This window comes from Stegodyphus dumicola, chromosome 8, assembly GCF_044657685.1.
Source record: "Stegodyphus dumicola isolate Sdum_Otavi_A_Nest chromosome 8, ASM4465768v1".
Lineage (NCBI taxonomy): Eukaryota > Metazoa > Arthropoda > Arachnida > Araneae > Eresidae > Stegodyphus > Stegodyphus dumicola.
The window spans coordinates 20931840-20946546 of NC_140775.1; the positions used below are offsets into that span (position 1 = coordinate 20931840).

At 31.3% G+C, this 14707-nt stretch overlaps 1 protein-coding gene across 1 annotated transcript in view; it reads left to right on the forward strand.

Moving 5' to 3' along the window:
* The window catches only part of LOC118189432 (uncharacterized), a 56588-nt gene extending 42242 nt beyond the window's left edge, over positions 1–14346 (forward strand). The window contains exons 5-6 of the mRNA XM_085821645.1: positions 11313–11502; positions 13769–14346. Of these exons, the coding sequence (XP_085677771.1) occupies positions 11313–11502; positions 13769–14191 (613 nt within the window). The 3' untranslated portion in view covers positions 14192–14346. The remainder of the gene's footprint in view (positions 1–11312; positions 11503–13768) is intronic.
* Positions 14347–14707: the final 361 nt, after the last annotated feature.

A 14707-nucleotide genomic window follows, 5' to 3' on the forward strand; every position in this document is an offset into this window, starting at 1 on the left:
ATTTATGATCAAAAACAGAAGTTGTCCAAAATCATAGAAATACTATGTGTAGGTGAACAATCATGAAAGCTCCAAGTATCCAGAAATGTAGTTGCAAGATGCTGTTTGTGGTCGGTAACTTTTCAAAGATTAAGCGAAATTCACACACAACATTTTTTACGATGATAATACACAATACAGCATTATATACAATAGACAGATGGAAGATTAAAGAATAATGCTACAAGATTGCGCTCCTTATTGACGCATCAAGATACGTGTCTTCACATGATGCCTAACTAACCTAACTTCACAAGGCCTGACTAACTCTTTTGGCACGTCAGCACCACCTATAGTATCTCACTTCATAACATGCTGGCCCGCAATGAACAATTGTTCATCACAAGCTTCAAATTTAGAATTATTTTAATACAATATTCAATACTAACAAGATTTTCAACAATATTATATGACAAGTTAAATTTAAAGTTAAAATATGAATTTCAAAATCTTCATAAGCTGAAAGAGAAAATTATTAAGATATTTACTATACTTGGTCACAAAACATTACTATGAATCTAAAATGAAACTAAAATACAAATACAATGAATTATATGTGAAAATAAAAATACAAATTTTTAGAATCATTAAATTTCACGATGGCAAAATGGTAATGGTGAGAGACTGTTGATAGGACATTTAATTACACCATTGATAGTTTTTAAGTCCACTACTCCCACTTTTCCATCAGATCCTGGGTAAACATTAATTACTTTACCTAGATGCCACCTTAAAGGTGGTAAGTTATCTTTTACCAGCAACAAGTCATTGGTATTTAAGTTTGGTTTGTTCTTTAGCCATTTTGCACGTCATGTGAAGACGCGTATCTTAATGCGTTTGGGAGAGATAGTCGGATGACCATCGTTTCCAAAAGTGCTGAAAAAGTTGCTGAATCAGTTTCCAACTTTCAACAGGTTCAACAGGTGTTTCAACAGGCCTTAGCATCAATCACATTTGGTTCAGGAATAGTTGTTAGCACGGTTGTTAGGAAGTGATGTTAAAGTGCTTAAGTTGGAAATTAAGTTGGATGTTAAAGTGCTTAAGATACGCATCTTCACATGACGTGCAAAATGGCTAAAGAACAAACCAAACTTAAATACCAATGACTTGGTGCTGGTAAAAGATAACTTACCACCTTTAAGGTGGCGTCTAGGTAAAGTAATTAATGTTTACCCAGGATCTGATGGAAAAGTGGGAGTAGTGGACTTAAAAACTATCAATGGTGTAATTAAATGTACTATCAACAATCTCTTGGGGTCATTGGAAATCATCACTATAGGTCTGGAATTTAGGCAAGCTTCAATTTGAGTTATCAAGGTGAGAAATTCTTCAGATGTGAGCAGTTGAGCTCCTATTGTACGTTTTAAGTGATTTTTCATTTCCTTAATGCCATTCTGCCAAAGACACCCGAAATGTGGGGTGGAGGGAGCATTGAATTTCCAAACAATGTTTTCTTGTGTTAACTGGTTTTGGAACTTTTCTGATGATAAAATGGATACCATAATTCTTTTTAATTCACGATTTGCACCAACAAAGTTAGTCCCTTGATCAGAAAACATCTCTTGCGGTTTGCCCCAATGGGCTACGAAACTTCTTAATGCTGCCAATAAGGCTTCTGAAGAGAGATCTCTCACAACCTCCAAGTGTACTGCTTTTGTGGTAAAACATATGAATAGGCATACATAGCACTTATGTGCCTTCACTCCTCTCTCCTTGCGGGTTTTCACAAAGAATGGTCCTGCATAATCAATGCCTACTTTAGAAAAAACTCTGCTTAGCACAACTCGAGATGCTGGAAGATTGGTCATTATTTGCGACGCAGTATTTGTACGATTTCTGAAGCATTTCATGCAGTTTCTAATAATTTTACGTTCTACGTCTCTACAGTTAATTATCCAATACTTCTGTCGGATAGCCGAAATTGTAAGTGAAGTTCCTCCATGAAGATGAGTTTCATGAAAATGTTTAATTATTAATTCAGTCATGTGATGCTTCGTAGGAAGAATTGCCTGATGCTTTTAATTTTCAGGTATATTAGCATTCCTTAGACTTCCTCCAACGTGAAGAATATTTTCGTTACTCAAGAAGGGATTCAAGGAGATAATTCTGCTGTTAGAGCTGATGTTTTTCCCTGCTCTTAATGCCAAGATTTCGGCTTTAAATTCACTTTCTTGGACTAAGTGCACAATAATGTCTGAAGCTCTATTGAGTTCAGGAACAGTTAAAACTCCTTTAACTTTTAATGTTGAACAACTGGTATTTTTCACAAATCTAAGACACCATGCTACTACACGTTTGAGCTTATTACAGGATGAAAATTTAGTAAGAAGGTTGAATTCATTTTGACTATTGGATGCAATGCACACCACAGTTTTTTGCTGAGAAAGTTCCTTAAGTTCAGGATCTAAAATAAGTTCAACCCTTTGATTACTGAAGTTACCTTGTCTTAGCCAAAGTGAACTGTGAAACAAAATTTCATTGTCTGTTAGATCTCTCAACTTTACACCTCATGATACAACATCTGCTGGGTTTTCAGATCCCTTGCAAAACTGCCATTGAGAAGGAGCGATTAAATTCGGAATCTCTCTAACATGATTTGCCACAAAAGGCTTCCAATTATTGGCAAAGCCCTTTATCCAATGAAGTACTATCTGAGAGTCGCTAAAGCAATAAATATTGCATTTCTTGAAGTTAAAGAGTGTTTTCAGATAATTAGCTATCCTAGCAGCAATAGTAGCTGCCATCAGTTCCAAGTACGGAAGTGTAAGCTTCTTTAGCGGAGCTACTCTGCTTTTTGATAGTGCAAAGGATGTCTCCAGAGTACTGGGATTTTGAAGATACACTATACTAATCCTTTGATACTGGCATCAGAGAAAACAATTAGGATCATATTTTCTGCATTAATTGCTGAACCACACAAAAAATATCTTCTAGGAATATTAATGTTAACAAGATCCTCGATTTCGGAATACCATGTCAAGAACTTCCTTCTTAGTTCATCAGGTACCTCAGAATTCCAATCACAACCACATTCCCACAATTCTTGAATCATAAATTTAGCTCTAACAACACATGCAGAAATTAGTCCGATAGGATCATAAATTTTGGCTACGGTTTGCAAAATGAGTCTTTTAGTTACTGTTTGTTCATCAAGCGATTCCCTGATTTGTGTTACATCTAAAATTATCTTATTTTGATCTGTATCCCATTTCAATAAATTATTTTCCTCAATATCAATTCCACTTTTGACCCATAGTTCTCTTAGAACTCTAGAATTGCTTTTCATTTTACGAAGATGCATGTTTGCATCTTTCAGAATATTCACCGCAGTAGTTGACAGATAAAATGCTCTGTCATTATTTTTGGCCCCATACAAAAAAATCGTTTACATACAAGAATTTATCTAACATTTCTACAGCATCACTATGTTCCTCTTTATATTTCTTTATATGATATTTAATAGTTGCCGCAAATATAAAAGGCAACCGACAAGTACCAAAAGGCAATCACAACATTTTGTATATTTGAAATGGCGAATTTTCATCATTACCGAACCAAATACATTTTAAATAATTTTAAGAATCTTCGTCAAGCAAAATTGAATGAAATGCAGCTTTTATATCTGCCCCAAAAGCTATCTTGTGTAACCTAAATTTTAAAATGATATCTAATAAACTGCTATAGAAGTTGGGTCCTTGAATCAGACACACATTTCAGAGATTTTGCACCTTTGTCTTTAGACGAACAGTCATAGACAATACAGACAGTAGTAGTTGTCTTGTTAAGGCGAATTACAGGAGTATGAGGAGCAAAATAGCTATCCCTTTCAAGTTCGCAATTAACAGCATTAGAACATTTTTTGATTATTCCTGTCTCTAATTGTTCATTAATTACTTTCATGTATTCACTAAATAACCACTCATTATGTCCCAATTTATTTTCTATCTTCAAAAACCCTCTGTTTAGCAATTAGGAAAATATTTTTAAGCTCTGATTTTCTTTCATTAAATAATAACGGTGTATTTTCTGTTCTCGAAACGTAAATTCTTATTAAACAGATCAATAACCTCTAAATCTTCCTGTGATAATGAGTTGCTGTCTCTCACAAAGAATTCCTCTAGATGCCAAAATGACTGAATGTTGAACAGAATTGCTGATTTAGCATCTACTTCTTTAACGTGCGCATGACAAATATCAACATTTGAAATGTTTTGATTCGATGAAGATTTTTCCAAAAATCCGCTAATTGTTTCTCGGAATAATGTCGGAATTAAAAATAACTCATCCGATATTTTTCTTCTTAGGCCTGTTTGTACGGACCAGAAATAATTCATGCTGATTAAAACGCTTATTTTCGTTTCACTAGGATCATCTGATAATTGACACTTTTGCTTTCTCGTAAGTTCTATCATGAACAGTGACAGTTGATCTTGAACTGAGCTATTATTATGGGAATGCTATACATTATGTAAACCTCAATAAATATTCTTTTTGATGGATCATTCTACTTTTGAGATGGAACTAACAGGAAATTCCTTTTCTTGGTAATTATTTCCAAACGAATAAACTTTTAACTTCTCTATTCTTTTTATTGGCAAATTTAATTTGTTTGCTAAATCTTTAGAACAATAGCTTAATTCTGAACCTGAATCAATGAACGCTTGACAAATCATTTTCTTGTGTTTATATTGCGCGATAACCGAACAAGTTTGTAATAATACGGATTTTTTATTCACTTGTGTAGTGGACACTACAGTTTTGTTTTCATTCGCACTTACTTCCATTTTAGAATTGTCAACTGCTGGTTTGTTTTTAGATAAACGAAATAGTTTATTATGGGATGATTTCTTACAAATTTCACAAGCTTCTATATGCTTTCTACAGTGAACTGCCCTATGTTTCTTAAAGCAGCGGTAACACAAATTAGATGTTTTTAAGTACTTTTGTTTTTGATCATCAGTATATTTCATACATTCAAGAGAATCATGTTCATTATAAATATTACAAAAGCACAACATTTCTTAACAGAATTATTAAATGTAGACATTGATGACTTGTCTTTATAATTTTTAAACCCTTGTGTAGGATTCACCCGTACGTATTTATTACCTTTTGAACTATTAATCAACATATTTGCTTCTCGGCATTCAGTTGCGATTTTAATGAACACTATTAATTCACTCATTTTAATGTTTTGGTTAGATGATCTTTTTCTATGAAATTCAAGAGCTAAATCTTCGGGTAACAACTTCAGAATTATTTTGTTCAATAACTGTCCGTATGAACCGCTAGTAACATCTTAACTACTTAAATTTCTAACACAAATTTGTAACTGATTAGAGCTTTCTTAACTCAAAAACATTTTAAGAACTTTTAATTGGTTCTAACTGTAACAACATTTGCATGAATTTTAATATCTTTACAACCAAAACTCTCTTCTAAACTTTGAATACATATATCATAATATTTAATTTAGGTAACTTTACTACTTGTAACAACGTTGTTACCATTCAGAGTACTACTAAGACCATTACTAGTTGTAAGTACACTTCTTTCAACAACTTCATTACTGTTAATTTTCTTTATTTTCCTAACAATCCTAGCTTTAAACGTTATAATTTTTTCATCATACTCTTGACATGCAAGTAATTCATTATCATATTCTTTTTCATCTGTTATAAGAGCATTAATCTTTGAGTCAAGACTTTTAAGTTTCTCATGGTATTCAATTATTAATTCATATGATGAATTTAAATTGTGTAAATGTTCTTTAGTTAATTCTTCCGATAATAGTTTCTCAAGTTTATTTAGAAGTGTGTTAACTTTACTACGTACAATACCACATTTATTTTTCTCTTTCACTAAATCATCCATTATGTTTCATTTTCAAAGATCGATACCAATAAATCAATAATTCAAAGGCTTATCGACCAAATTTAGCTGTCAACTCCTCTCTGGTGTTGCTGCAAGAGATGTAGGTGAGCGATCATGAAAGCTCCAAGTATCCGTAGGTGTACTTGTAAGATGCTGTTTGTGGTCAGTAATTTTTCAAGGATTAAGCGAAATTCACACACGGCATTTATTACAATGATAATACACAATACAGCATTACATACAATAAACAGACGGAAGATTAAAGAATGGTGCTACAAAATTGTGCTTTGTATTGACGCTTCAAGATACGCGTCTTCACATGATGAGTTACAAGGCCTAACTTAACTCTTTTGATGCGTCAGCACTACCTACAGTATCTCACTTCATAACACTATGCTTGAAAAATTTTGTTTCTGTCAATTATATGCTGCCCCAAAAAGTAGCTGTGACTATTTATTTATGATTAGTTTACACACATTTTTAAGGTTGAGTAAAATAAGAAATTTTACTTAGTTTTTAAAACTTAGCTCATAGTGAGTTAGAATGTTTGGTACCTGGCTAGATGATATATCCATAACCTCAATTGTAAAAATATTGGAAATATTCAGAGGTGTCTGGTCTTGTGATAGCATATACAGACTTGTCAGGACTTCGGCGATTCCGAATATTAGATTATCAGTTTAAATTTAGTAAGATGGAATGTGGAAATTATAAAATTAAAAATATTAAAACGTGATTTATGAAATAATGAAGTATTTATGATCTAAAAGGGTATCAAAATTTACAAAAAAAATCTTAATATTTATTTGTTTACCTTATTAAGCATTTCTTTCAATGCAAGTTGTTTAAGTTGCTTCGTTTTTTTTTTTTTTTTTTTTTTTTTTTTGCTAATACTGTAGACAGACATAATCTTAAAGTCCTGTAATTTCTGTTTTGAGAATTCCGACTAACTTGTCAATCGAAATTTTCTCATTTTCAGTAACTTTTTAGTCACTTTCTTCACTATCGGTAGCGGTATTTTCTGGATCTAGAACCATACTACAGATTTCGCCATTCATTAATGATTTATGATTGAGAGGCATTGTCATCACAATGAAAAACTTCCTTTTATATCATCTTCATTATTATTAACGCTTCTCCATGTTTCTTGGTAAATCAGTAAAATCCTAGGAGAGCACACACCCTTGGCGACAAACTGGGAAAGTGCAGAATCACCCACTGCTTCGCACGTTTCTCAAAATTGCCAACTTGAAAATAACAAGAATTGCACAAACTCGGTATTCATATACACATCGACCTATTTTCACTTAAAAACATGTCAGAGAATTGCATACTCCCTTGACTTTGTCCATGTACAGATCGATACGCACCATGTAAGTGGGCACGCCAAGAGGTGGGCTTTGCTATGATCCAATCACAAAATCCATTAATTGGAAAATTTCACCTTTGTTTTGCCTGAAAGCTTTAAAAATTAGTGGCTATTATCATCAAATTTAGCTATCCTTCACTATACATATTTGGCTATGCATCACGAGCTTGGTGACTAACGATAAGTTGTTCCACTAAATTTTATCTTGCTTCAATCGTGCACTGAGACAATTAAGCCTGAATTGTATTAATTTAGTTATTTATTATACTTATGTCTATTTCTTGCACATGCTTAAGGAAAGTTCTATTCCCACATATACTAAATGTAATCTTTGGGTCTGTGGGTATCATCAACAGAGTTTATTTTTAGCATATGGAAAGAAATTTTTGGTAAATTTTTCCTCGTCAACATTTTTTTTAACGCATTTAACTTAAATCTGTAATCATCGCCAAGCGTAATGTCAACATAAAATGTTACCATACTCATTTATTATTCAATTACTAACATAAAAAAAATGTTTAGGCATCACTACATTAGTCATTACTCAAAATGTCATGTTTTGATAAACGTGGTGATGAAAAAAAGTATGATAAATAATGATTCGCCAGGTGCGTCAGATCAACGATGTATCTATGTGGAATGTTTCAGTTTGAGATGTGTGCCAAAGCAGATATGCAGCAACGGAGCCAAATTACTGATCATACAAATTTATGCTAAAATGATTATTTCTTCAATAACAAGGTATTATATTTAGTATTGGAGTGAAATTAAGGATCGGGACTCTTCAGATGTTTTATTATAGACATAGGGGGGAATAAAATGCGCAAGCGTAAAGCCTATGAAAAAAACGTTGTTTGTGGTTTTGAGGTCCTGGACTTTAGATCATTCCGGATAATAGACGTCCGGATTTCGGACTTTGTACTGTAATATTCTCAGCGAGACATCTTCTGGAGACACAATTTTTGTAGGAAAATGAAACTTACTGACAGTTAAGCAGTAGACTGTTGCATCAAAAATAAAAAATTATGCATCAACAGAACTCAGTTTTAACATAGAATATGAAGAAAACTGCATAAGCAAAATTCTTAGTTCTAGGCTGAATGATAGACATGCTTCATATATAAATCCAACTCTGATAACAATTTTAAAAACTAATATCCATGATTTAGCATAAGGTTACAAATGCTTAATACCTATTGAAATAAAAATATAGGTAGCACTGTGTGCTTTTGGCACAACATACTGTTCTCAGTTTTTTCATTTCTTTCTGCAACAAAATCCATTACACATCTGAATTACAACTCTTGGCGCAAAATACTGTCTCAGTTTTTATTCAGTTCTTTCTACAGCAAAGTTCATTACACATCTGAAACAAAACTCTTAAATTTGCATTTCCCTCACCAGGATGTCACTCTTTATTTGGGCAAAAAGTTAGCTCATTCACAGCATCTCTCAAGATGCCAATGCCACCTTTCACTGAAATCATATTATTCAGTTTCAATTTGAAAAGCATTAAAATGAAGTTACTGATCTTCTCTAGCATTCAAATAAGCAGACTTAAATATCATTGAACCAGTGTGGTCTGTGCTGTAAGATTTTGTTTTTCTGTCCCATAGTCTTTCAAAAAATTAGTGCAATTTTAGATATCTTCTTTCTGAAATCTATTATTATCATTCAGAATTATATGTTACCATTCCAGAAAGATTTCAAATAGTTTTAAATGATAGAACATATACCATGGTATGTATACAATTCTTCATAGATTTAGATAATTGTATTATTTTGGATTATCTTTACTTATTGTTTACACAATGTTCAAAAAAATCCCTATTTAACCTTTATTTTCATAACTGTTAATCATGGATTTACAGTTTACATGGATTTACAAATACAAAAGTATATTAAATAACGTAGATTTTCATCTTTTCATCATTTTTTAATTTTGAAAAATCAATTTTATGCAAATTTAAAAATCTGACTTTTCATGTAGTCTTTATTAGTTGATATGTTTATATTTAGTAAAAATTGATATGCTTTCTAAAAAATAAAATGCAGAAAGAGTGACTTCCAAATAACAAAGAGTTGTTAAAGTTTGAAATTATATTCAGAAGTTGTACATCAATTAAAAACAAGATGTTTGCATTTGCCCATAAGTAAAACTGAAAAATTAATTAAGGAAAAGGTTTCTGGTGTTAACGAACTTTGTTATGCAAACTGATGATGTTTTGATCAATGTATTTTTTTTCTTTGAGATCTTACTCATAGAAAACAGTGACAGGCTTCAATATTGGTATATAACTAACTTATAACATTGTTTTCCTAAATTAGAAAAGAAAAACATTTCTGGTTCAGTGAATGTCTTTGTATGACTATTAAATTAATTCTGAAATAGTAAACCTGAATGAGAATATCAATAATAAAACATTTTGAGCCTGTCAGTAAAGTGATTTTTTGAGCTGCAGTTTCTCATTATAATTTCTGTATGTAATCAGAAGCCTATATCAAGCACCTATGCATTGTCTGTTACAATTTGTTTATAATCATCGTATAGTATGATTTGTTCTGAGTCTTACACTACTGAATGACTACCTCAGTAAACTCATCATCAGAGTGAAAGTGAAGTAAATTCTTCAAAACAGAGAATAGATGAAAATCTGACAAGGCCAGGTTGGAGACATAAGGTGGATGGGGAAGTGAAGTTGCAATGAAGCAAAACAGCTTGTGCAGTTAATCAAAGCAGCTAATAGGGCAGGTATGAAAATGAAACATTATTGAAAAGTATTGGGTACTGTTCTGTTATTAGGACCAGATTCAGAAATGTATGAATGTATGCACATCTGTATGTATGTATGTGCATGTATATATGTACATATGAAAGTATGTGCATACATGAACACATATATCCATACATATATTTCTGAATTGGAATTCGGTCCTGATAACAGAGAACAGTGCCAAGCATTGCATTAATGTGCTTGTTTCTAACAGTATTCTGGATTTGTTTATTTTTAAATACTTCCAACCAAAATAAAATAGTTTGTAGTAGAGGTTGAATATCATAATTTTAAGTGAGGAAGAAAAGTTTTCTAATTTTAAATTGTTGGAAATAACATTTAAATTTTTGGAAATAAATATAAGTCATTATTGAATATTTATGTACATTTCAAATTCACTTGTTATAAAATTTATTAAAGAAGGTCATAAGCAGCTTAAAAAAATAATTGTGTAAAAGAATGTGACTAAATCTATTATTTTCATAATGTTATTCAGATTTCAGGGATAAAACTAAATGACTAAGCAAAAGTAATGTATAATTAATAATTTAATTTTTTATGTATTATTCCTTTGTTTGAAAAAATATTAGAACTCAACTTTGTGATCATTAATTGGAATTTTGTGACATATTATTAAAGGCAATTGCATGGTTCTGTATACACAATAGGGAGGTTTAATAGTAGTATATATTAATATACTATTACAGTAGTGTTAAAAGTATGTAGTGCAAACAAAATTATATGGTAGGGATACCACAAAAGATTTTTAGCTGTGAAATATTTATCACCTTTACTTATTACTTTCATTCAGAATACTAGAACTAGGAAAAGAGTACAAAGAATGCAATGGAACTATTTATATAAAAAAAAATTTCATTTGATTTTTTTAAATGTAAAATTAAATTGCAATTATTTAAATATTCCTTTACAAATGTATAATAAAAATCAAGAGTTTTTTTTTTTTATTTCCTATTGAAACAGATTCAACTATTTGAAATATTACAAAAATTAGCATCTTTTGAAAAAACTTCATTTCAACAAATGAACACCTTTCCAAATTCAGAACTGACTATTCGACTGTATCACACTGGCTATGTCGCTGTATCTGTAGTTTGATATGATTATGATAAGTCTTGAAGCATATCACTGCAGATACAGGGGAACATTATTGCATTCATTAACTTTCTTGTATAATGAGGTGAAAATTTTGAAATTATATGCTATCAATTCAGATTTATTTAATGGCATTCTTTCAGGTCAGAACTCATCAGCCGAAATGTGATAGGACGAGTGCCTCGAATCTTTTTTATCCGAGATATTTCAAATGCCCAGTCTGCTGCTATAGAAGAGGCACTGCAGAATATTGATTTGGAACCAAAAGATAGTCCCGAGATAGTACCAGATGACTCTTTTCTAGAAAATATATATTCTTTCAAAACACCCAAGGTATATAATTTTCTCATATTTCAGATTTAATAATCTATTCTTATTATAATACTGTGGAACTTTGAAATATGAGTAACCTCTATGTACGAGAAATTCGAGATATGAGGGAAGTATGAGTAAAAAATTAGTCTCTAAATATGAACAATGAGCCAGGCTGTTGGTATGCGTGGTGCATTTCCTGATCTCAACTCAGGGAATCCTTTCATCAGATCACTCGGTCTTCTTTGATCCACATGTTTGTGCACTCTTGAGTTAATTGTTTTTTACATTTAATGTGAAAATATTTAGTTCATGATGCCTCCAAAGAAGATTGTTGCCTCAGATAGTGTTGAAAAAAGGGGGGAGGAAGCCATGGCTGTTTAAATTTAGAATAAAATCATAGAATTTAAACATACTTAAATATAAGTGTGGTGTAAGCATGACGGAATTGAGGAAGACTTACAGCCGTTCGACATCAACGATCTGCACTATTCTGAGTGTGGCCAAAGGAGTTACCATTACTTCTAATCACCATCCAAAATTCCTAGAAGATGTTGAGAAGCTGTTGCTGGTGTGGATTAATGGGGAGCAGTTTGCCATCATGTCTACATAACAAAGAAATAAGCAAATTATGAACCATGCCATTATTTGTAATTAAAAAAAAATAAGTCTGTAGTTAATATATATATATATATATGTTTAAACAAATTAAATTTAAATTTTAACAAACACGTAAAAAAGTAAAAAAGCAAATTTAAAGCCAAATTTTTTTTTAAAAAAATTTAAAGCCAAAAAGATTTAAAAAATATAACAATAAATATTTAACATATAAAAGACTTAAAAGATTTAATTTTCGAACTAATGTACAATATCCTTTAAATTCAGAAGCATAAGCAGATCAAGTGCAAAACCAATCCATGAAAATAAATTCACAAATTTAGCAAATTAAATTTATCCAAACAATTTTTTTAAAAATGCATAAATGAATGACTGTTGAGCAGGCAGGAGATAGACTTATCAAGGGGAAGTTGCCTCCAAACCTAACTCTCCAATAATTCAATTTGTGTTTTGTCATTCATGCAGGCAAGGGTAAAAGTCAAAACCAAAAATAAAAAGTGAAGAATGTCCAAAAAGAAATACCAATAAAGTGTTACCCTTATAAATTAGCATTTAAGAATTAAAGTTTTAAAAGGAAAATACTAATGAAGTCTTTTGAGAAACAAGCAAGTAAAGTCAAGTATTAAATTAAACTTTCTTTAAAAAAATTAAATTTAAAAAAAAATTAATTTGTTATAAAAAATAATCTAGAAACTAATGTATTTTAGAAACCCTTGTCTACAGAAATATATATATATATATATATGTGGTGTTCGTACATGTAACACAGCCACCAGAGGGCCTCACCTATGTGCCATCAGCGAGAGCAAGGTGAAAGAGGAAGATGATATGTAGACAAACAGTCTTCTATCCCACGCAAAGGTGGTAAGATGTCTCCACGAGGAGGTGGTACTTTGACTGCATATACGACAGCTAGTGCGAGTAGGTGCTAAGCTGCTATTTAAATTCTAAAAGTGATAAAGAATGGTGTTTATATCTAACAAGCACAAGAAGGCACAACAGCACTTGTATTTAATTCAATATGTACCTTTTCTGTTATTTTCATTAAATGTCATCTGTAGTGTGGAAAATGTTGGAATTGTTTATTGACCCTAGCAAAGCATCTTCAACTCCCCAACCACATATATATATATGAATTTAATCTGCAAATATTTATTACATGGGTGATAGTCCAGTTTTGCCAGTGATTTATCATTAAGTTTAGTGGTGTTTATCACCAGTCGATATAGTAAAACCAAAACCGGTAATAAATTGAAAAACAGGGACTGTGTTTTCAATTTATTACCTTTGAGTGAAAATTTTACCTTCCACCCACATTTTAAAATCATCATAAATGAAGTTATAAACCATGTGGATCTTATAAACCATCTTGGAAGCCATATGGATATGCTGTGTGAAAAATTGCCTGAAAAATGAAATTCCTTTGCATTGACAATTGGTTTGCTGCTTTAAAAATTTCAATGTCATTAAAAATTCCATTTTTAAAACCACTTTTTGTATGTGTGATTATGGTGCTTAACTTGACATTTTTCCTTTGGCACTTTGACCATCAGTAAAATCAATAAACACCAACACATGTATTAATAATTTAGTAGCTTTTATTGATATTAAAAATTTGTTTATAATTTATAAATAGTATAATCACATATTTTTATTTTTAATGTTTTAGATGGAGAAAGTTGAAGAAAAAGCTTCTGAAAACAATATTTCTAAGAAATCTAATTCTGTACCACAAAATCCTACTGATATGAAATCTAATGTCTTTGGCCTTCAGCATGACATTTTAATGGATAGAGTTATTGCTTCAAAGAAAAAATCCAAATTTCCTACTCTTCCAACTGCAGTGGTTTCAACAGAAAACTTTCCCAATAATGATTTATTCAGCAAAATCCCAGGTACTGCATTTCAAGCAGATATTGACCGTAAAAATCTAATAAAGCAGTTTCATATAGAGAGAAAAGTACTTAAAAAACATTTTGAAAACAAAGATGAAAACCCCCTGCATTTTCAGGCTGAAGATGATTGTGATATACCTGAAGAAGATCATAGAGATGAAGATTTTATTGAAGAAGAAACTTCTGATAGACTTTGAAATAAATTTCTTTACTGAAAATTATTCAGTTTAAGAAAATTTCTTGAAGGAGACAAAATGTGAAGAAAATGAGAAAAAAAAAATGAAGAATGATCCATTTCAAGTAATAGTGGATTACAATGATGTATCTGAAATTAAAATCTTTATACCATGAAGCTTTTAGTATTTTTAAAAAAACATAAATAAAGGAAGTTACATTTGGCTCCGCTGCAGAACTAATGCCAGATGGCCCTGTAGCAGAGCCAATGGAGCACTAAAGCTTAATTGAATTGATTCAACTAATTGAAATGGCAAATATAAAAAAGAGGATATGTGGCAAAAGCCAAATTTTACAGGAGCAGCAAAAAAACTCTCTCACTAATCACAAAAATGTTCGAAGTAAACAACAAAAAATTATGAGATTCACATAACTAGGATCCCTGTAATTTAATTGCTCGTGGGCTCTTAAAAAAAAAAAAAAAAAAAAAAAAAAAATTAACACATATCCTCTTTTTTTACAACTTGGAATGTTTTTTC